Source organism: Eucalyptus grandis, chromosome 6 (genome assembly GCF_016545825.1).
Source record: "Eucalyptus grandis isolate ANBG69807.140 chromosome 6, ASM1654582v1, whole genome shotgun sequence".
Classification (NCBI taxonomy): Eukaryota; Viridiplantae; Streptophyta; class Magnoliopsida; order Myrtales; family Myrtaceae; genus Eucalyptus; species Eucalyptus grandis.
The window spans coordinates 39,663,853-39,686,244 of NC_052617.1; the positions used below are offsets into that span (position 1 = coordinate 39,663,853).

At 39.0% G+C, this 22,392-nt stretch overlaps 2 protein-coding genes, 1 non-coding gene and 1 pseudogene across 3 annotated transcripts; 3 read left to right on the plus strand and 1 right to left on the minus strand.

The window, feature by feature from the left end:
• Nucleotides 1–1,322: 1,322 nt before the first annotated feature.
• LOC120294473 lies at nucleotides 1,323–2,305 on the plus strand (annotated as a pseudogene).
• Nucleotides 2,306–2,631: 326 nt separating this feature from the next.
• On the plus strand, nucleotides 2,632–4,611 carry LOC104451986 (LEAF RUST 10 DISEASE-RESISTANCE LOCUS RECEPTOR-LIKE PROTEIN KINASE-like 2.1). The gene is made up of 2 exons (XM_039314562.1): nucleotides 2,632–2,671; nucleotides 3,824–4,611. The coding sequence occupies exons 1-2, from the start codon at nucleotides 2,632–2,634 to the stop codon at nucleotides 4,609–4,611; spliced, it is 828 nt and encodes a 275-aa protein (XP_039170496.1).
• An 11,558-nt stretch (nucleotides 4,612–16,169) lies between these two features.
• LOC104449684 lies at nucleotides 16,170–17,162 on the minus strand. Its single transcript, XR_005552054.1, has one exon. It is a non-coding gene; the product is annotated as an uncharacterized LOC104449684 (transcript).
• Nucleotides 17,163–21,664: 4,502 nt separating this feature from the next.
• On the plus strand, nucleotides 21,665–22,360 carry LOC120294474 (loganic acid O-methyltransferase-like). The gene is made up of 2 exons (XM_039314563.1): nucleotides 21,665–21,750; nucleotides 21,860–22,360. The coding sequence occupies exons 1-2, from the start codon at nucleotides 21,676–21,678 to the stop codon at nucleotides 22,358–22,360; spliced, it is 576 nt and encodes a 191-aa protein (XP_039170497.1). The 5' UTR covers nucleotides 21,665–21,675.
• Nucleotides 22,361–22,392: the final 32 nt, after the last annotated feature.

Below are 22,392 nucleotides of genomic sequence, written 5' to 3' on the forward strand. Positions count from 1 at the left end.
AGACCTCACCTTGTTTTATGAGTGTTCAAACTTGACTAACATCTATCCCGATAATCAGTTCAGTTGCAAGATCAATGGGACCAAGACGGACAACTACTTCTTAATCGGTGCTGTCCCCACTGACCCGATTCTTAACGGGAGCAAGTGTGAAGTGAGCGTCACGGTCCCAACCCAGCGGTCCTTGGCGTTTATGCTTACCTATTCCCCGTCGACGTTCTGGCTCATGAGGGCTCTGTCGATGGGTTTTAAGGTGAATTACACGAATCCGTACGAGGATCAGTGCGTGATGTGTGGTGGGATTGGGGGGGAGTGTGGGTTCGACTCTGATCAGGGGAAGCCCATTTGTATTTGTGGTGACCAAATTTGTCCCACGTCCCCTAGCAAGCCTATTCCGACCCCAGGTACTTCAATTGACCCACTTTCTTTCGTTCAAATGAATCGGATGATATGCTGCGAAATTGCTGATCTGAAACTGAGTTATTTTCTTATCATGCATGCTAGTTTCCCCCTTGCACCTTTTACTTTAGTCAAGGAAAAGCCCCATAGCAGAGAAGCTTTATGATAAAGCTCGAGGCTAGAACAGATAGCTCCCTTGTTATAGATAGATGGAAAAGGATATGGCATTCCAATCCAATCAAGGGGAGAGGAAGTTACTTGAAATAGATCAATATCACTTTAAGGATAGTTTACTGATGATTTCCAACACAGAAAGGACTACATGTCTTGAATATGATTTGAAAATGCAGACAAGGTTTTCACTCTGTGGGTGTTTGGTATCGGCAATTCCTGCATGTACTCAATTTGTACCAAATTCTTGTAAGGTTGATAACATAACGGTTTTTGGGCTACTACGAGAATAATATATTATTGTGAGCTACAAATTTTAATAGGAGCGAATATCATAACAATTTATAATTATTTATTATTTGATTTTTTGTGATCCAAAACAGATTGTTATTCTCACAATAGATTATAGACCGTCACTCAATAATTTCTTTTTCTATAATTGTAGACAACCCTGGAAATTATAAACCTTTCCATGTCCATGGATTCAACAGGTGGAGAAAACTTATCATAGGTAAACATCTCTTTGACATAGTTAGATTTGTATCTCTTGCTTTGGTAAATCGATGATATCTTTTAAGGGATTGAAAATGACAGGTGGAGCGTCTGCTATTAGTGCTTCAATATTTGCAATTGCCATCATTCTCATATGGAAGGTTCTACTCTTCAAGAACAAGAAAGATGGCAAAGTTGAGCAATTGATGGGAATCATTGGATCTCTTGCTCCAAGAAGATACCGACATACTGAATTGAAGAAAATGACAAAATCATTTTCAAAGAAACTTGGTCAAGGAGGATTTGGTGCAGTGTATAAGGGAAAGACCAGAGATGGTTGTCTTGTAGCAGTGAAAATGTTGACAGAGTTGAAAAGTAGCCCAAAAGAATTTATCAATGAAGTTGTGAGCATTAGTAGAACTTCTCACATTAATGTCATCACTCTCTTAGGCTTTTGTTATGAAGGGAAGAAGAGAGCTCTAATATTCGAGTACATGCCTAATGGTTCGTTGGATAAGTTCATATATTCAGGAAAAGCTTTAAATATGAGAAGTTCTTGGAATGGAAGATCCTATATCAAATTGCAATTGGCATTGCTCGTGGGCTAGAGTATCTCGCACCGAGGCGCAATACCAAAATCTTGCATTTCGATATAAAACCTCATAACATCTTGCTCGATAGAGATTTTACCCCCAAGATTTCGGATTTTGGCCTTGCTAAACTATGTCATGGACGAGAGAGTGCTGTATCAACTCTCGACATGAGAGGAACAATTGGATTTATTGCACCAGAAGTTGTTTGTCGAAACTTAGGGAGAGTCTCTCACAAGTCTGATGTTTATAGTTATGGAATGTTGGTTTTTGATATGGTTGGCATAAAAAATTCTAATATCAATGTTTCCAACGGCAGTGAAGTGTACTTTCCAGAATGGATTTATAGGAATGTAGAGCCCGGCAAAGATATGAAATTGCCGATGAATGTGACTGAGGAGGAGGAAGTGTTGGTGAGGAAGATGATCATTGTGAGTTTGTGGTGCATTCAAACTAGTCCATTTGATCGACCACCAATTGTGAAGGTGATAGAAATGTTAGAAGGAAGCATTGAATCACTACAAATGCCACCGAAGCCCAACTTGTTTTCTCCATTGCAAGAATTGTCGCAACACTGGGAAACGTCATTGTCAAACTCTAATGGTAGCCACAAGGAGGACAAGATACCAGAGAATTTAGAGGAAAACAACAACTGACGATAAAGTTGTAGTGCATGATATAACTCCTTGGGGGTAATTGTCATGCCTTAATTTATAGGTTGAATGTGTCGTTCATAGAGTTGTGATGAAAGTAGAGAGGATGGTTTTGTTATAATTGTCTGCATATCGTATTCTTCCAAACATTCATGTTGAAATCAATATTTAGAATTATATAACAAATATAGTTTTATATTTATGTGATCCGGTGACATCTTGCTAGCTTAACCATAAAATTAGTGTGAATGGGACCATATTTTCTAGGTGTGTGACATGTCAAAAGCATCTATTCATAAATAATCAGCTAAGGGAGATGATAGGAAGAGATGCATGCTCTCACAATTGATAATCCCATAGGAATAACAGGTTCATTACAAAAATTCCATAATTAAAGCAAACAACCACCTAATAATATTTTTCGAAACAATATTGAGTCTTTGCCATTAAATCCCTAAGCCATCACAAATGGGGGAAAAGTGTTAAAAAATTCCTAAATCTATTGCATCAGTATCAATTTTTTAACAGTGCCAATTTAGTCTTAAATATTTTGATTTAGTGCCAATTCATTCTTTCTAGCTAACTTTGTTGGGATATTGCTGACGTGGACACCAATAGGCTTAGGTGGCACTGCTTGAACTAATGTGAATAATTTTTAATAATATTTTAATAGTTTTTTAATTATTTATTATTTATTTATGTCTTTCTTTTCTTTTTCCTTTCTTCTTCCTTTTTTGATGTCGGCTACTAGTGATGGCCAAGCGGGCTAGCCTTGCCTAGGTGAGTGTCAATACCTACATTTATAGAGGGAGGTAACATCAAATAATCTATTATAATTGGAGAATTGGAGTTACGGCTCTAATGTTTCCCACACTTAAGCTCTGTTTATTTCATGGAAAATTAATAATTTGGAGACCATTTCTCTAAGAATGATCACTCGTATAGTTTACAAAAATGAATTAATAAATTATTTTTTGTATTGTTCAAAAATATTTAAACATATATTGTTGTTATAAATGTATTTTTCATTGACTAATAATTTCGATTGAAAGAAGCGTCGTTTTCAGGAATTTTTTAAAATTTATATTACACTCAAAATCTAAAGTATTTATAAATAAACAAATCAATTGGATGTAAAACTCATGACATGAATCACTTGTTTAAGCTCAAAGCAAAAGCTTTTCCACAAGCTTAGGGAGGCCAACGAACTTTTTATTTTCCTCTTATATGCTTTGGCCCCAGACTTACGACTAATCCATTGGTCAAACCGAGATGTTCATCTTCTCCAACAAAAAGAAACAAATCCTTTGCCCATTGAGAGGAAAAAAAAAGAAAAAAGAGAAACAAATCAGCAACTTCTTTATTTCAAACCACTTCTCATTCTCAATTTGGATTGAGGAAAGGTTCCCTCGAAGGCCCAATTATTTCTACCGTACGAATCGGTCGACATCCTTTCTCCAAATCTATCTTGAATTCGAGACATTTTTCGCAAATAGAAATTACTATTCCTCCTTGATCTAGTTAGTCACGCCCACTGTAACTCTCACCTTCCACCACCACCACCTTCACCCACCGATGCACCGCCACCTGCACCTCCTCCTCTGGCGGCCACCGCCCTCCTCCTCGTCCTCCTCCTAACGGCGTCGTCTCTCTCCGCTGGCAGCTCTCTCACCAACTGCAACCGAACCTTCAACTGTGGCCTGCTCGTAGAAGTCTTCTACCCCTTCACTGGCAGCGACCGGCCCGCCCACTGCGGCCAGCCAGAATTCCTCCTCAGCTGCGACGGCTGCTACCCTGAGCTCACTGCCGACTCCCTCACTTACCACGTCCTCGCACTCGACCAAACTCGTCAATCGCTCACTCTCTTGAGAACCGATCTTTACAACACCATCGCCCGCTTGCAGCAATACGCCAATACCACTCTCAACTCCACCATCTTCACCTTCGCTAGCGACAACGACGGGCTCACCTTGTTTTGTAAGTGTTCGAACTCGACGAACGTCAATCCCGATAATCTGTTCAGTTGCGAGATCAATGGGACCGAGACGGACAACTATCACTTGATCGGCGCTGTCCCCACTGACCCGATTCTTAACGGAAGCGGGTGTAATGTGAGCGTCACGGTCCCAATCCTGCGGCCCGCGGTGACCATGCTCACCGCATACGGGTCGACGCTCAGAGAGGCTCTGATGGGGGGTTTCGAGGTGAATTACACGAATCCGTACGAGGATAAGTGCGTGATGTGTGGTGGGATTGGCGGGGAGCGTGGGTTCGACTTGATCAGGGAAGCCCATTTGTATTTGTGCTGACCAAATTTGTCCCACATTCACCGTAGGTACTTTCAAAACGCGTTTGTTAAATATTTTGTTTTTAAAAATAATTTTTAATCAGAAATGATTTTTTATTTTATTCTGTTACCATAAACAATTTTAAGTAAAAGAATGTATTTGATAACTGGTGACAAAAATTTCTATTCTTGAAATAGAAATGCATTCGGTAGGATTCTTAATTTTTTTGTTTCTTTTAATTCTTTAATACTTTTATTATATTTTTCTTACTTTTCTCTTTCTTCTTTTTCCTTTTCTCTTCTTCTCCCTTCCTCTTTACGGCCGATCACCGGTGATGGGTTGGGGGAGGTCCAGTGAGCTCTTGAGCCTCGCCAGGCCAAGGAGACCATCGGTGAGCTCACTTGGCTACTGCAAGGCTCAACCTTGCTTAGGTGGCACGAGGTTGACCTCACCCTACCTTGACGAGCTCGAGCCTCCCACTAGTCAACGGCCCGAGCCTTGTTGTGGCTCAATGTTGCGCAGGCCGGCGATGCTCCGACAAGGTCGCTAGCCCTTGTCAGCTAGTCGTTGGCCATGGCCGAGGTCCGCGACCAACCTAGAGAAAGAAGAAGAAAAGGAAAGAGAAGAAAAAAAAAAGACTTGATTCTAAAAATTGTTCCCGAAGCAAGAAGTAACTTTTTTTTACTTCTTGATTTTGTTACAAATCTACTCTTGGAAACAAAAAAAAAAAAAAAAATAGATTTTTGTTTCTAGAAATAAAAATTTTACCAAAAAGGGTTTCTATTCTTTTTTTTGTTCCATGAAACAAAAGAATAGAATCGATTATTCTGGGGATGGTTACCAAACAGGGCCAATTGACCCACTTTTTGTTCGTTCAAGTGAATCCGATGACATGCTGGAATTGCTGATCTGAAACTGAGTTCTTATTTTTAATCATGCATGCTGGTTTCCCCCTTGCACTTTTTACTTTGGTCAAGGAACAGCCCCATAGTAGAGGAGCTTTTTCAAAAAGCTCGAGGTTAGAACAGATAGCTCCATTGTTATAGATAGATGGAAAAAGGTCGTGGCATTCCAATCCAATAGAAGGGAGAGGAAGTTACTTGAAGTAGATTAGTATCACTTTATGGAGAGTTTACGGATGATTTCCTACACAGAAAGGACTTCATGTCTTGAATATGATTTGAAAATGCACAAAAGGTTTTCACAATTTGGGTGATTGCCATCGGCAATTCCTGCATAGACTCAATTTTCACCAGATTTCTATAATTGTAGTCAATCATGGAAATAATAGATTTTCCTTTTCTAAGATGCAACCGGTGGAGAAAACTTATCATAGGTAAACATATTTGACATCGCTGAATTTATATCTCTTGCTTTGGTAAATCGCCAATATCTTTTAGGGGATTGAAAATGATAGGTGGAGCATATGTTATTGATGCGTCAATATATGCAATTGCCATCATTTTTACGTGGAAGGTTCTACTCTTCAAGAACAAGAAAGATCTTGAAATTGAGCAATTGATGAAAATCCTTGGATCTCTTGCTCCAAGAATATATTATATATCACTTTGAAGAAAATGACAAAATCATTTTCAAATATGGGTCAATAGGCTTTAATGTCTCAAATCCATGCTGACCCGTTTTTAAAGTTTAAGTGACCCATATTTATTATGGGTCAATTGCCCACAGTTAGCAAGGGTGTTATAGCCGTTGCCAATCGCCGGTGAAGGCTTGGCAATCCTTGCCCAGTGGCCTATCAAGGCCTGGCAACTCTTGTTGGCTACTACTAATTAAAAAAATAAAAATAAAAAATAAATAAAATAAAAAATTTAAAGATTATTAAAAATTATCAATGTTGACAAATTATGGCCAAAATTGGTTAGATGGACTTAATTGGCAAAACATGAAAATGTTTAGTTTTAAATCGACACAATTAAAAAGTTTAAAATTCAATTAGTAAAAGTGCAATAAGTTTAGGATTTTTTAAATAATTTTTCCGTGTTGGTGTTGATGAAGCTACAAGTGTGAAGGGATCCAGCTTTGTTGCTTCTTCATTGTCTTTTTTTTTTTTTTTTTTTTCACTTAAAAGTTGCTTTACTCTAAACCCTAAGGCTTGGGAGGCCGCTTGGCCTTCTGAGCGAAAAGGCAACATGATGAAGGAGAAGCACCGGGAGGTGACGCGGTGGTAGTGGGCTGGGGTGAAGGGATTGGGCTGAGTGGAAAGGCGAGTCATGGCTAGCCGAGGAGTGGAATGAGATTGAAATTTTATTCATAAAATTGAAAATCATTTTTCAAATAAGATCCATATATGATAAAACATTTTCTGTCACATGCCAATAAAAGAAAACTAACAATTTTCCTAAAAAATAATTTCTCAGAAAGTATTTTCCTTTTTCATGGAGTTTTCCCAAAGAAATGCACTCCGCATTTTTTTATTCAAATGGATATTATGCCTTGAGAAAGAAGAAACAAAATATAATTGAAATTACATTATAGTTGTGAACATGGAAATCAAGAATTACACTTGAAATGCAATGAAATTTTGCAAATTCCAAGTACACAAATCTAAAGGAAATTTCAGATGCGCTTCAACATGTGCGTGCCTGATATTTCATCCACGTTCAGTAAACTTCGAGATTAGACGGAAGCATATTTTATTTGTCTGAGATGAGTACATATGATGACTATGATAATAGTAACCCAAGTAGGATACATATATAGTCTGATGGATAGTTGGTTGGGAGGTTGTGGAAACTTTTAACTCAGGATTAAGAGGTCATTTATTCGAATCTCATTAACCGCATGAAAGTTGCTTCGCATAAGGGCCATTTATACAGGCCAAAGCCTGATCCAAATTGGTTCATCGGCCTTGTAGGCTGTTTTATGGCTCTCAACGCGGTTGTCCTTGTGTTATAAACAAGGAAACAGTATGTGTCATATATACTTAAGCCAAAAAAAGCAAATCAATTACGAAAAGAAATCTCATTGAATCATATCTTTATTTTTTCCTTCCTGCAGAGAGCCAAGAACTAGTAGTTCTCCAAAATGGTCCTCCAGTCCTGACAGAGGAAAAAGGCCCAGAATCTGGAAAACACATTGTTACCCTCCGAAACAAATTTTGACACGAGAAGAAGAGACTATATTGCAGAAGGGAAAAAACCAGAGCAAAGGCTCAGGCTCACGGCCACAGCACCTCTCCTTCGATGATGAATCCAAATCCTATCAAATCATCCTTGAGAGCCCGTCACTGCAAGTCCTTGCCAGCCGTCGCTGCCCTGGACTCCAGCAAATCACATTGAAGAATCAAGTTTGGAAGCTGAGGACAATCACGAGAAGATGTTCTGGACAGCTCCTCTAATTATATCATCCTTAACCTCGTTGAAAAACAACTATCAGCTAATTTCAGGATGCATGGTGGATCTGACACCGATGAAGATATATGGGATCTACAACTTATAAACAATTTGCAGCACGGTGAAATAAGAGGCAATCCCATAGTTCAACATCACGAAGGGTATCTTTTATACTTGATATGATCTCCCATATCGTAAGTGGCCAGAAAGATTGCAAGCATTCTATGCTTAATTAACCACCAAAGCCTTAGCATCAGAATTCGCCATTATTTATATCCTTTCAACATTTGTTAGTAAATTCATTGGAAGCCGTCGAGATTGGTGGACGTCTCTTTCTAAAGAAGACAAGACAGCCTTTCTGGTCCTACAAGAATTCAATCAAGTGATCCGAATTCTTTATCAATTTGTCATCGACAATCCAGAAAATTTGAAATTTTTTTTTTCCAACAAGAGAAGAAAGAAATGCTGAAGCTCTCAGACGTGAGTCTTAAGTTAGTGTTCCTATCATCCATTCCAAAGTAGATAGCTCTATTAGTTGAAAGACCTTTTCAAAATTGAAGAAGATAAGTGCATTGAAAAATCTAAAACTTATCACGAAAGTTCCAAAACTTTCAAAAAGAGCTATTCAGTTCTAAAAATTGTCACCAAAGTATCATTGAGTTGGCCATAAAAATTGTTAGGAAAGTACTTGTGAGTCTTAAAATTTTAAAAAAATGCAATCAAGTCCTAAAATTTATTAAGTTGGTATAATCAAGTTATTCCATTAACTTTGTCCAATTTGACAAGGAAAATGTCAACAAGTTTTAAAATTTGATTACATCCACTTGACTAGTTTCAAGACTTAATTGCACCAATTTGATAAGATTTAGGATTTGATTGTAATTTTGAAAATTTTAAGACTCAATTGTATTTTATGAAAATTTTAGGATACAGTTTTAGAGCTCAATTGTACTTTCATGATACTTTCATGACAAAGTTTGAAGATTTCAAGTGCACTTGTTCCAAATTGAAATGGAAGAGTTGTTGATGCCACACTTGGCAAACTCCAGTTAATCCATATTGCAATAGTAGAACTGTGTCCGTGAAGAAAAGTAATGAAGGATTACTTGCATGACAAAAGAGAGAATTCGACAAGGCCGGTTTAAAGTCCGGCTTGCAAATCAAGTGCTTGACATGCTGCAGCAAAAGAATAAACGGCATTTCTGGAAAGTCTAGTTCTCAAATCTCCCAGATGAATAGAAGGAAGATATAGACTTCTTTATGAAAAGATATTCCTAAGAAAAAAAAAAATACATGTTTCATCTGTGATCGCAAAGGACGCTTTGCAAAAAAATTGCCCTCAAGCCAAGAAAAAGGAACGCATATGTTGCAAACCATTGAGAAGAAGACCGGAGTACTTTTCCAAGGAGATGATTTTGAATCAATTTTATACTTCTGGTCAATGACCCAGATCAAGATGATAGCTTTACTTCTTTTCCCAAGATCCAAAAACACCAAACATCCAAAGTTTTTGTCAGACCTCTCATGCTCCCAAACCATGCATTCTCGTTCATATCTTTCCTTCCAAACATGACAAGCCTATTTTAGTTATTGCCCTCATAGACATTGAGGCAAATGCTCATACCTTTGATCTTAAAATTCTTCCACAAGAAATTTGGTAAATCCCAAAGGCATCACAAATTGAGGAAAATTATCGAAAAGTCCTAAATCTATTACATTTGTATCGGTTTAGCCCTAAACATTTTAATAGTTCCAATTATAGTCCTAAATCTTTGATTTAATGCCAATTCAGTCTTTCCAACTAATTTTGATAGGATATTGCGACATGAAGCCAACTTGGCTTACATGGCAATGTCAGGCGTAGACATGAATAATTTTTAATAATTTTAATAATTTTTTGATTATTTATCTTTTATTATTTATTTATGTATTTTTTTCCTTTGTTCTTTTTATTAAATCGTGTTGGCCACCGGTCACAGGCGATGACTAAGCAAGTAAACATTAATTTCTCTTTTCTCTTCTTCTTTTTCTTCTTGTTCTTCTTCCTTCTATCTTATTCTTCCATGCAGCCATTGTTGGCCACCACCGTTCCGCCGTCCACCAACATCGCCGCCGGCAACCAATTGGGCGAGGTCCAACAAGCTTGTCGGAGGCTCGCCTAGCCATTAGTGAGTCTCGTCCAACTACCAACAAGGCTTGGCCAATGAGGCACGGCCTCGCCGAGGCCGTGACACTCCAACGAAGTTGTGAACCCTCGTCTAGTAAGTTGTCAATCATCCCGAGGTTGGCAACCGGCCAAAGCTGGAAAAAAGAAGAGAAAGAAAAGAAAAAGGTAACAAAATTATTTAAAAATTAAAAGAGATCAGTTTGGATTAGAAGCTTTGAGGACGTTGCCAAAAGTAATTTTTATTTTGGGAATAACATTTTTTGATAGTTACTAAACATCTTCAAATATTTAGAAATTGTTTATGAGAACAAAATAAAATAAAAAAATAATAATTTCTGATCAGAAATTATTTGAGAACAAAATGATTATTAAACACATTTATAAATGGGAGAACTAGAACAAATTAGCCTTGCAGAGGCTCTTCTCAATTGGTAGACAGAAATTTCTTTGGCCCAAAATAGTGTTCTCTAGTCCCGCAGCAATATACTCAAATCAATTGATTCCAAGTTATCCGTTGTACGATCAATGGATGCAGAAAACATTAATAGTACAGCCCCGACTTGACCATGCAGAGCACACGGTTGACCAAACAGCAGTAGCCCCTAATGAGCTACTTGGAACTCTGTCCTAGATATGCTCTACAGGATAGAACCGGGGCCACCCGTTTCCTGAGATTGAAAAAACTGAAGGGACGAATTCAATCTCTTCCGGAAAAGTAGCTTGTTCCAGCCTCCTCTTCCTTCGAAGCATTATTTTTCCTTCCTGGAGACAGCCAAGAACTAGTAGTTCTCCTCCTAAATGGTCCTTTGTTGGTGTCCTAGGCATAGATGAACCACACCAATCCATCCCGAACTTGATGATTAAACTCTACTACAGTGACGATATTGTAGGAGAGGTCCTGCGGAAAAATAACTCAATGCCAGGATGATAAAAAGCCATTGGCTTTGGCAGAGGAAAGCCCAGAATCTCAAAAACACATTGTCACCCTCGGAAACAAATTTCAACACATGAAAAGAAGAAATAATAGTATTGCAAAAGGGAAAAAAAACCAGAGCAAAGGCTCAGGCTCACGGCCACAGCCTCTCCTTCAATGATGATAACAAATCCTATCAAATCATCCTTGAGAGACCATCATTGTAAGTCCTTGCCAGCCGTGCCCTGGACTCATCAAATCCCTCTGAAGACTCGAGTTTGGAAGCTGAGGACGGTTATGAGAAGTTGTTCCAGACAGCTCCTTTGAATCCCTCATCCTTAATCCCGTGGAAAAACCACCATCAACAAATTTCAGGAGGCATGGTGGATTTGACACTGACGAAGATACAAGATCTGCAACTTCTAAGCCATGTGCAACGGGGTGAAATAAGGAGTGCCAAACACATGTAGTGTCGGAACACTCAAAATGGAACTAAAGAAAACAAAAAAAAAAATTGTGGGGGTCAAACTATCTTTTTTGAATAACAAACTTCTTTAAATTTAAATTAAGAAATGAAAATAATAATTAAATAATATAAATAAATTAAAAATAAATAATATTGAAATTCTAATTAAAAAATTAAAATAACAACAATTTTCATTTTTATTTTTTCCTATTTTTTATTTCTATATTTTCATTAAGTGTTAAAAGTTATGAAAGTAACACTTAAGTACCAAAATTGAAGCAAAAGAAATCACTTAAGTGCCAACGGCAAGAAAATGTCTTCAAAATACCGACGTGGCGATTTTCGGTAAGATAAGTGCAAAATGACATTATTTTGCACTGATGTGGCTAGAGAAATACAAAAACGATGTTGTTTTGTCTTTGATGTGATAAATAATTAATATAAAATTAATTAAATTAAATTTAAAACTAAATTTATTTAAAACATTTATAAAAAAAATTAAAAAGGAGAGAGAAGGCACACGACTAAGGGTGAGCCCGCCGCTACCGCCTCCTTGTCGTCATTGGGAAGGGCCGGCATCGGTGGGAGCAGCATCAACCGAAGTCACCGAGCTCTAGCCGGGGCTAGTGGCCCGGCCAACCGACGGTGAGGGCCCGCGAGCCCTTGCCCAAATTTAGGGCACCGGCGCCAACCCTCGTCGGATTTGGGAGAGGGTCGCGACCCTCACCCCGGATCTAGGCGAGGGCTCATAGGCCCTCGTCGCCGATCGGGCCGAGGCCACCACCCTTGGCCGTGGCCCAACAACCCCGGTCGACCCTCCCTCCATCTTTGCTGACCCTTCCCAATGATGGCGGGCGACGAGACGAGGGTTCAGCCCTCAACCACCTTCTTCCTCCCCCTCCTTTTTTTTTTTTGTTTTTAATAAAAAATTTAATTTTAAATTTCAAATTTCAAATTTATTTATTTATTTATTTTATAATTTAATTTAATTAATTTTATATTCAAATTCAAATCCAAAAGACGTCATTTTTGCATTTCTTTGCTGAGTTATTTCTCCGGCAAGCCATGTAGGTGAGAAAATAATAAAAAATTCCACATAAGATTTCCGACGGGGTTCGCCGGAGATGACACTTAAGTTTTTTTTTTTTTTAAAGTGACATTTAAGTGTCACTTTCCTAACTTTTGCACTTAAGTATCCTTTCGTGTCAAATTTTGGCACATGGAGTGTACATCTTCCATGAAATAAGAGACAATCCTATAATTCAACATCATCAAGATTATCTTTTATACTTGATGAACTCCCTTATCATAACTGGCCAGAGAGATTGCAAGAGTTCTATGCTTAATTGACCACCAAAGCCTTGGCATCATAATTCGCCATCATTGTATTCTTTCAATGTTTGTTACTAAATTCGCTGGAAGCCGTTGAGATTGGTGGACTCTCTTTCTAAATAAGAACAAGACAGCCTTTCTGGTCCTGCCGTTCGAATTCTCCATCAATTTTTCATTGACAATCCAGAAAATTTGAAAAAAAAAAATGAAAACAGAGTTCTTCGGAAGAACCTATTATTCCTACAAGATAAGAGATCCTGACAAACACCCCAACGAAATATTGAAGCTCTTCTCTACTACAGGAGCAGATGTGAGTCTTAAGCCAGTGTTCTTATCATCTATTCCGAAGTAGATAGCTATATTAGTTGAAAGATCTTTTCAAAATTGAAAGGGATAAATGCACTAGAAGTTTAAAAACTTGTTAAAAAAATATAGCTAAAGTATAATCCAACTCTAAGAATTGTAATGAAAGTGCAATTAGGTTCCGATACTTTCAAAACTGCAATCAAGTACTAAAAATTGTCATGAAAGTGTAATTGAATTCTAGATCTTTCAAAAAAAATGCAATGAAATTTTAAAATTTATGAAGGTGGTGCAATCAATTTTTTTAATTAACTCCATCCAACTTGACAAACGGAAAATGCTAATAAGTTTTTAAAATTTGATTATATCAACCTGACAAATTTTAGTATTTGATTGCACCAAGTTGATAAGATTTAAGAATTAATTATAATTTTTGAAAATTTTAAGACTTAATTGCACTATCGTAATAATTTTTAAAACTTAATTGCACTTTTGAAAGTTTTATGACTCAATTGTACTTTCGTGACAAGTTTTAGAACTTCAAGTACATTTGTTCCAAATTGAAATAAAATAGTTGTTGGTGCTACACTTGGTGAACTCCAGTTAGCAATCCATGTTGCAACAGTAGAATTGTGTCTTCGAAGAAAAGCAATAAAGGAGTACTTGCATGACAAAAGAGAGAATTCGATAAGGCTTGTTTAAAGCCCGGCATGCAAATCAGGTGCTCGCACAAGGATTCCTCTTGCCCATGCTGCAGCAAGAAATAACGGCATTTCAGGAAAGTCTAGTTCAAATCTCCCAAATGAGGAAAAGGAAAATAAAGATTTCTTCGTGAAAGGAGATTCGGATTCCCAAGAAAAAACAAAAGACATGTTTCATCCAGAAAAATGTCCCCAAGCCAAGAAAAAGGAACGCGTATGTTGCAAACCGTTGAGGAGATGATCTTGAATCAATTTTCTCTTTAGATGATGAACCCTCTAGCAAAACTATATGTGCCATTCAAACATTCCAGTGACACCGACCGGTGAATGATCTAGATCCAGAAAATAGTTTTATACTTCTTTCCCCAAGATCCAAAAACACCAAACATCCAAAGTTTTTAAGATCTCTCATGCTCCTACACCATACATTCCCATTATATCTTTCCTTCCAAACATGGAGCCCATTTCAGTTATTGCCCTCATAGACGCTGGGGCAAGTGCTCATATTTTTATCTTAAAAATTCTTCCACAAGAAATTAGGTAAATCCCAAAGCCATCACAAATTGCGAAGGGTTTTAAATGGGTTCCCAAATCTGTCTCACAATTGACAAATTAAAACTCATTTAACTCCTATTAAAGTCAGCACGACACGGGGAAATATGATTAAACCCAATCTACTTTCATCACTGTTTTCGATACAAAAATACTATAAACAATCGCATTGCCTCTTTAATGGCCGCAGAGGATAAACTCGTAATGTATATAGCTAAAGGTACGAAAACAATTTACAATTACAGTACATCAATTGCCACGTTTATATGTAATTTTTTCCCTATTTAGAATTTCGGATGTTAAGCATATTCCATTTTAAGCTCTTTACATTTTGCATCCAGTGCGTAGGCTCCTGAATCTCATTGTACAGTTAAAACCTTCTATTATGACAATCAAGTGGTATTTAAATCAGTTTTTTATGGAAGCTGTTTCGATTTTTTCCATCACATAACGCATGTGCAGCAAATGAGAGAATTCTAGTTTTTGATCAAATGAACTCAATTGACAAAATGTGAAAAATGTTTATGACTCAATTGGCATAATTAAAAGATTTCTAATTAAATTAGCAAAAGTGCAATAAGTTCAAAACTTTTTTTGTAATTTTCCCCTTTATCATTCACTTACTACATTAATAAGACATCATAGGGCAAGATAACCAGAAGAGAGTTCAGGCTCTCATAATTCCAAGTGAATGAAACATCTCCATGACCAAACTTCGAAAAAAAACCAGCTCGCAATGACACCGAAAGACAATGAATAGGGAGGGAAAAGAATTTGAAGAAACACCGAGCATAAAGCAGCAGAAACTTACTAAAGGGGCATCACATCGAAAAGATGAAAATGGCTATGTGGATATTGGATACAGAGAAAAAGGTGGTTGCTTTAGCACTAAAGACGTTGGCCCCAGACCTAATTATATCTTTCCAAGATCTGGTAAAAATCTCGATTTTACACAGATTAAGCTCTCACAAGAGCACTATTACTATTTCCTTGGATGATGAGAACTAGAAGTCTAAATACTTTTCTTCTGAGATAGAAAGACAATTATGTAAAATAAATAAACTCGAACCATTAGATCAAAGTTTTTTTTTTAATCGAATTACCGTGAAGAAAAGACTAAAAAGTAAATTAATCCAAGAAAAGCGTTGACACTCTTTCACTGATCTCTAGCGTTGGAGTTCTCTTATGCATCACCTATTGGCGTTTCGTTCCTTTGTATTATGATCGAACTGTCATTGAATAAATAAATGGACAGATATGGGCTTGGCATTTTCTTCACCTGAAATGAAACTATATTCAAAATGTTCTTTTGAGGGACTAAGATTAAAGAATCACATTACTTAAGAAATTATAATTTACTTTATCATTATATTTGCCCACAGGAAGAGAGTACTATCGTATTAGAATCAATCACCTTTGTTGGTGTACACAAGAATTGTCGAAGTCCTTTCACTAACCATATATATATGTATGTATGTATGTATGTATGTATGTATATCTTTGACATTCCCATACATACATATATACATATATAGACACACGTATATATTTTATATATATATATATATATATATATATATATATATATATATATATATATATATATATATATGATCATATTGAATGTAAGATTCATAGACAAAGCGATAAACTTTCAATGATATCTGACAAAATTACTTGATTAAATAAATTTTAGAATTTATCGTCTGCTTTTGACTTTTCCCTGTAAAGCATTCCCCATCTCACAATCTCGCAATAACACAGGACGGAAAAGAGAGAAAAAGGGGCGATATTACCTTTAAATTGAAATTTTTTATACACGGATCCTTTCAACAAAAATACAAACATTTTCTTTCCATTTTTCTTACACGTCTAAGCTAATTTGACGGGATCAGAGAGAGACTTCTACACGGCCCCAATCATGCCGCGGCTACCAACTACCTCGGCTCTCAGTCTTCGGTTATGGTCTCCAGCAAAGGCTTCTTTGACTTCGACATGGAGAGTCTATGCATGAACTCCTGCGTCGAGAACCCTTCGATCTCCTCCAGGTTCAGCTTCGGCACGGCGGCGGCTGCGGCGGCCTCGGCCTCGGCCTCCCCCTCCGCTTCTCGCCCGCCTCCGGCAGGGCCCCCACCCGGCTCCCCGGAGGCCCGCCTTTCTTGGCGGCGGAGCTCGCGGCGAGGAACAGCGCGCCCATGTCGGCCGCGGTCACGAAGGAGTTGAGCCGCCGCATCGGGAACATGACGTAGACGTTCGCCATCTCGAGGTCCTCGTCCGCGTTGAGAGCCGAGAACCGCCGCCCGGCGCGGAGGGACCGCGTGTTGACGAGGAAGTAGCTCGGGGTCTCGAGCATGAGCTCCGCGGCCTTGGTGGGCGCGTGGAACTGCTGGACCTCGCCGCCTGGGAAGATCACCTTGGCGGCCCTCGACTGCCGCCCGGCGGGGCCAGATAGGGCACAGGACGCGTAGTTCCCCATCGCATGAACAGCTGCCAAATGCAGCACGGCTTCTTCCGGCGACGAAAAGACTCGTACCAACTGCCAAGCGCTCAGGAATTATAAGGGATGAAGAGGAGAACAGGGACAAAGATCGGGAGAATCGTGATGTGGGTTTTTAAGGCGTGAATGGAGGAGAGACGACGAACTTTATCTAGAAAGAAAAGAGAGAGAGAGAGAAGACCTTGTCCTGAAAGTGAGAGGTCTCAGTGATGGAGAGATATATACGAGGAGTTAAGACAATGTTGACGAAGGGGGGAGTTGAGGGGAATTATGGAAAAGGTCCGATCTTTTGAACAGCAGCGGAAGATTCTGCAGTGGGACAGTTGTTCATTACAGGTTTAAATCCGCGTCGGGGCCTGAATAATTGATATAAAAATAATATGTACGAAGACACGAAATTGGAACAGAGAATTACACGGAATCGCAGCTGTTTACTCGGAATTTTTGTTTTTTTATTTTGGTTTGTTCCTGACAACCTGCCTGGCACGGGGCCTGATGGGACCGCCCAGGATTCACGGGGCGGTTCGTGGATGGATGGTTGGTCCAGTCAGAAATCGCGGTGGTGCTCCTCCCGGATTCTCGACGTGGGGCCTTGGGTACTCGTTCTCCACAGAAACGACCGCGTTCATGACACGTTCGAGGACTAATCGAGTTCGGAAATTTCGTCCACACGGGGAATATCGGACATATGGTAACAAATGTCTGCGTGCTCCGTCGAGGGATATATCCCCAAAAATTCTTTATATATTCTCCATATCTTTTATGATTATGCATATAAATACCATATAGATTATGTTATCTTATCACCTCGAAAAGTTTATATAAGTAATTTATATCATTCTCTCGCATATCTTTATCTTCCTCGAAAAGTTTTTATTAGAATCAAAACTTTTTTTTTTTGTGTGTAAATGTTTTTTCATAATGAGGAAAGCATGTAGAAACTGCCTTTTGGAATGATTTGATGACATGGTTAGTGGTCTAAAAATGGGCCAGCCGTCCACTAAACAAGGGGGACTTCAGGGAGTTGCTCGGTCGCTAAGATGAATGATGAGGAATTTGTGGAAGTTTAAATTTGACATAGTGGAGCGAGCATTGATAAACTTAGATAATGCGGTTGGGGAGTTGTCGCCTCATTATGGAAAAAGTACTCAATGGCTAAGTAAAAAAATACTGAATTTCGCACATAGTGATTGACTAGAGTAGATAAAAGATTCGATAATATCATAAGAACAGTTAGTGCATTGAAAACTGTATAACAATGACGCATTTAACACTATGTTAGGCATGTTCAATGAGTGTCCGTGAAGCACATGTTAGATAACTATAAAGGGAAGTTTACGATAGTGCATTAAAAAAAAAGAAACATATTCCTGCTAAGTGTAGTTAATAAGGGTGGTAATCTATATATAATAATTAAAATACTCATTTGGCTCATGGGTATTCAATCTTTCGAACATTAACATAAGCCGACAACACCATCACAAATCTACAACGAGGCTACGTATGGTTCAAAAGATGGAATGTTGTGTATAATATGGGATAATAATGTATGATTGATCATATCGACAAGTCCAACTACATTTTAAAGTTTGGAATACTTATTCAAACTTTCAACTTATTTCTTATCTGATTCACGAGTTCTTTACAATATTTTAATGAGCATACAAGGTAATTTTCTGTTCATTAAAAAGGTGCAAAGCACCTTGCCGCTTCCTTACATCCTCATCCACTTCTTTAGTTTTGTGACAGCTGAGATTTGACCTGGGGATGATGCACATCTGAGAAGACTTTGTTCTTTCTCTCTAAGCAAGAAAATAGCAAAACTAGAACGCCCCCTTTCTGGAAACTACTTCAATCCTACGTAGACGCCTTATCCTTCTCCATGGAAAATGTTAGTCGAACTTAGATTTTGCTAAATATGGATTGGAACACAATCTCTGCTGGTTACCATGTCCTTTCCATTTCTCATGCGCTAGTCGATTTTGCTTCATCGGAGCTTAATTACAGCTGATATGTATTGCTTCTAGACTTCATTAGGGTACATAGAACGAACTCTCAGAGTTATGATTACTATCAATACATGCTTCCTCCTAACATAGATGTGTACTAAACTACCGATCTGGGCCAAACCCTTCGCCTCATTCTTCTGAGCTACTCGACGATATCCAAAATCTCTCTATTCATTCCTTTTTGTCGCCTAAATGTTTGACTTTCACCTCCTAGAAACAAGGCAAACGAAATTGTGCAAGCCTCATCGGTGGTTGCTTGCTTGCTTTCAATACCAACCCCCCAAAGAATTGCTGGAGTCTCGTTTCTTGCACAAGCACTATGCGTGCACTGCATGTGAGGGCAATAGGTTGACCTCCGGTTCGTGGTCGGCTTTACTTGAAGATATATATCCATTTATTTATGTTATTATAATGTTAACTTGAAGAAGGGCGTGAGCTGGGTGACGGTGTCGGTTACTTTGCCACGCTGAAATGCAGCTCATCATTCAATACTTTTCCACTGTCAACCTATCATGGTTTCATACCCACATTCTCCTTGACCTTATTATCTACTTTATTCATTATTCTAACAAGTTGTTCTACAATCAGAGTCAAAGCTCAATGAATTTCTCAGAAGCCAGCACCGCGAACTGAGAATCACCCTCCCTCCCACCAGAAATTATTCCGTCGGATGATCTATTCGATCCGTACTCCTCCGGAGTACAACTATCAAAAAGAGGTGCATTAATTTCCTGTTTCGGAGCTGTGGTCGAATTGTATCCCCACCTAACTTCTCGGATCAGTAAACTTATTATATGTGAAGGACGTCTCTGGTACTGTCCTTGAGAGTAGATGAGTAGCTGTGGATGATCGGGTGTCGTTTTGACATCCTTGTCAGGAGTTGCAACTGCAGACAACTCACTAGCTCTTAGTGACCCGAGCTCTCGGGGTAGCTCGACCCACAAACTACTCATGCCTCACTGTGGGTTTTGAGATGTTAATTGCCGATTATATTAGGCGTAGGATGATGTTACTTCCATTTGAACTTTTTTTTCTGGATTTTTTTCCCCTAATAAGGAGTTCGCGCTTCCATACGTTAGGCTTCATACACAAGCAAGAGTACTGACGTTAACAATACCAACAATACCGAGCTATGCCAACAAGCATTCCCCGAGCACCTTCCACATTCAACTCATCGAATGTCAAGTTCAACTTCTCAAGAGCTTCACCGCAAGACTACGCAATAGTAAACGTATTAAAATTCTCAGATATGCTCCAAGACCGACAGTTTCAAGTAATATGACTCCCATCAATTCTCTGGTTCCCACACAGAGTTTGCACTTCAGCTGGAAGAGTTCTTTCCCCATTCTGAAGCAAAGTTTCAATTGCAACTACAGCAGCAAATCGAAATTTCAGCCACAGCTCATCTAGGATGAGAAATTTTGTCCTGGACAACTCTTATATTTCACTCTCCAGATATTATATATGGAAGCTTTCCGTGCTAACTTGATCAATTTAACTTTGATGCGAGAACCCTCCACATTCTGGAGAGACCAAGAGAACTCTCGATGCCAATCTGCGGCAGGTCGATGATGGCCTAGCAAACCCAGATAACCTAGTGTACAAAAGATGTCTTGAGAAGTAATAATACAGACGCTTTTCAGGAACATGCAGGGGATAAGAATATGTGAATTTCAGAGATGCACACTCGCTCTCACCTATCAAGGACCTCTTTCGCAATGAATGAAGATTGGAGTTGCAGTTTGAGGATGCTTTTAGTATCAGCAATAGGATGACTTGGGAAGATGACATTGTACGATTCGTTGCACTGGGTAAATGCGAGCCCAGCCCAATACATATGCTACTCAGCCCATGAGATTTTAGATGTTTAAGGGCCCCTAGATGCGAGTCTATCACCTATCGATCTTTTTTGGTTTTCTCTTGGCTGACCAGAACAGCCAAAAAAATTAAAATAATCCCGAAATGGGAGTTGATTCGCTCAGGCGTCCGATAGCGATGGGAAGACGATTGTAGATCAATGCTACAAATAGCAAGGTTATCGAATTAATGGTCAACACAACAACATAGGAATCCCACGTAGATTCGGTTGGTTCAATTACTATTCGATAGGCAAGCTCTTGGGATCAAGTCTAAGGAAGTTAATCGTCGTGAATCCCATAGTCCAGTCCAGGTGCGGGTAATATGCTTTTGATGGGTCGAGAGAGGTAAAAATTGTCTTATTGTGCGAAAGCTAATTCGAGACATTGCTCAGATCGTACTACCAGAAATGAACAGTCTCTTCGGTATCAGTTTCAATGCCGTATGCAATCAAAGTTCGGTATCCTTTGTCTTTTGTAATGAAATTAGAATGGACTTTGTGTTTGACTTCAATGCAAAAAGTCCCGTTGATGCTCTTGAGTCAAGCAGACAGAAACAAAGAACCAGGAGCCACAATTAAGTAAAGCTGGCACCTTTTCGGATGCTTCCTGAGATCATCCAGACAAAACATCACACTGTTTTACTTTCACGCTTACTGATTGTTTTGGAGCCTTCCGTTTGAACTAGCTATCCCTCTTGCGGCCATGAGAGACCTTCGCTTCATCGAGCATGCCGTGCTTTTGCACTCGATCTTCCCTAAGTTCCATCTTTCTCTCTAGAATCCAACGTCGACAGTCTACTCAAATTGGACATATGCGGTCCGACTGACTTGACAATCTCCTCCCATTTATACAAACTCCAGATGAGTCATTTTGTGTGCCTTTGTTGACAGAAATTGAGGCAATTCGTGCAGAACACCTCCACAGAAGAAGGAGATGACCAGTGTCGAGTCCTTCCCCATGAATGATGGCGACGGCGTCTACAGTTACCTTCACAATTCTTGCATGCAGGTAAGTTCGAGAAGACCCACTTTCTATGATGCCTCGATTGACATAATTAGTCTAACCTGTATGTTCTGTTTCCTTCATAATTAGTCTAAATTGCATGTCTTGTTTGCAGAGGAGAGGCATAGATGTTGCCGTGAAAATGATTGTTGAGGCGATCACTGAGAAGCTCGATGTGGAATTGTTACTCTCATCTTCGTCAATATTCAGGATCGTGGACTCGGGATGTTCCGTTGGTCCAAACACGTGCTTTGTCGTGGAAAGAGTTACAGAATCTATCAAGCTCAAGTACCAATGTCAGGGCCTTGATTTGAAGAACCTCGAGTTCCAAGCATTCCTCAACGACCAAGTCACCAACGACTTCAACATGCTATTCAAGTCCCTTCCCATGGAAAAAACTTACCATGTTTCCGTTGTGCCAGGCTCTTTTCATGGTCGCTTATCCCCAAAGGCTTCTCTTCAATTCATCCATTCATCTTATGCCCTTCAGTGGCTATTGAGAGTGCCGCCACAAGTAACAGAAAGAAAGATCTTCCACTTGGAACAAGGGGAGGATTCACACAGCAGACACGCCACAAGACATCGTGGAGGCTTACCACGAGCAATTTGTGAATGACAAGGAGATTTTTTCTGAATGCTAGAGCTGCA

Excerpts from the sequence above, each read along its gene's own strand:
- LOC104451986 (XM_039314562.1), top strand. The coding sequence starts at position 2,632 with ATGCATGCTCTCACAATTGATAATCCCATAGGAATAACAG. Across the intron at positions 2,672-3,823 it reads TAATCCCATAGGAATAACAG|TTAGTCACGCCCACTGTAAC; the intron begins GTTCATTACAAA and ends TCCTTGATCTAG.
- LOC120294474 (XM_039314563.1), top strand. The coding sequence starts at position 21,676 with ATGACCAGTGTCGAGTCCTTCCCCATGAATGATGGCGACGGCGTCTAC. Across the intron at positions 21,751-21,859 it reads TTCACAATTCTTGCATGCAG|AGGAGAGGCATAGATGTTGC; the intron begins GTAAGTTCGAGA and ends TCTTGTTTGCAG.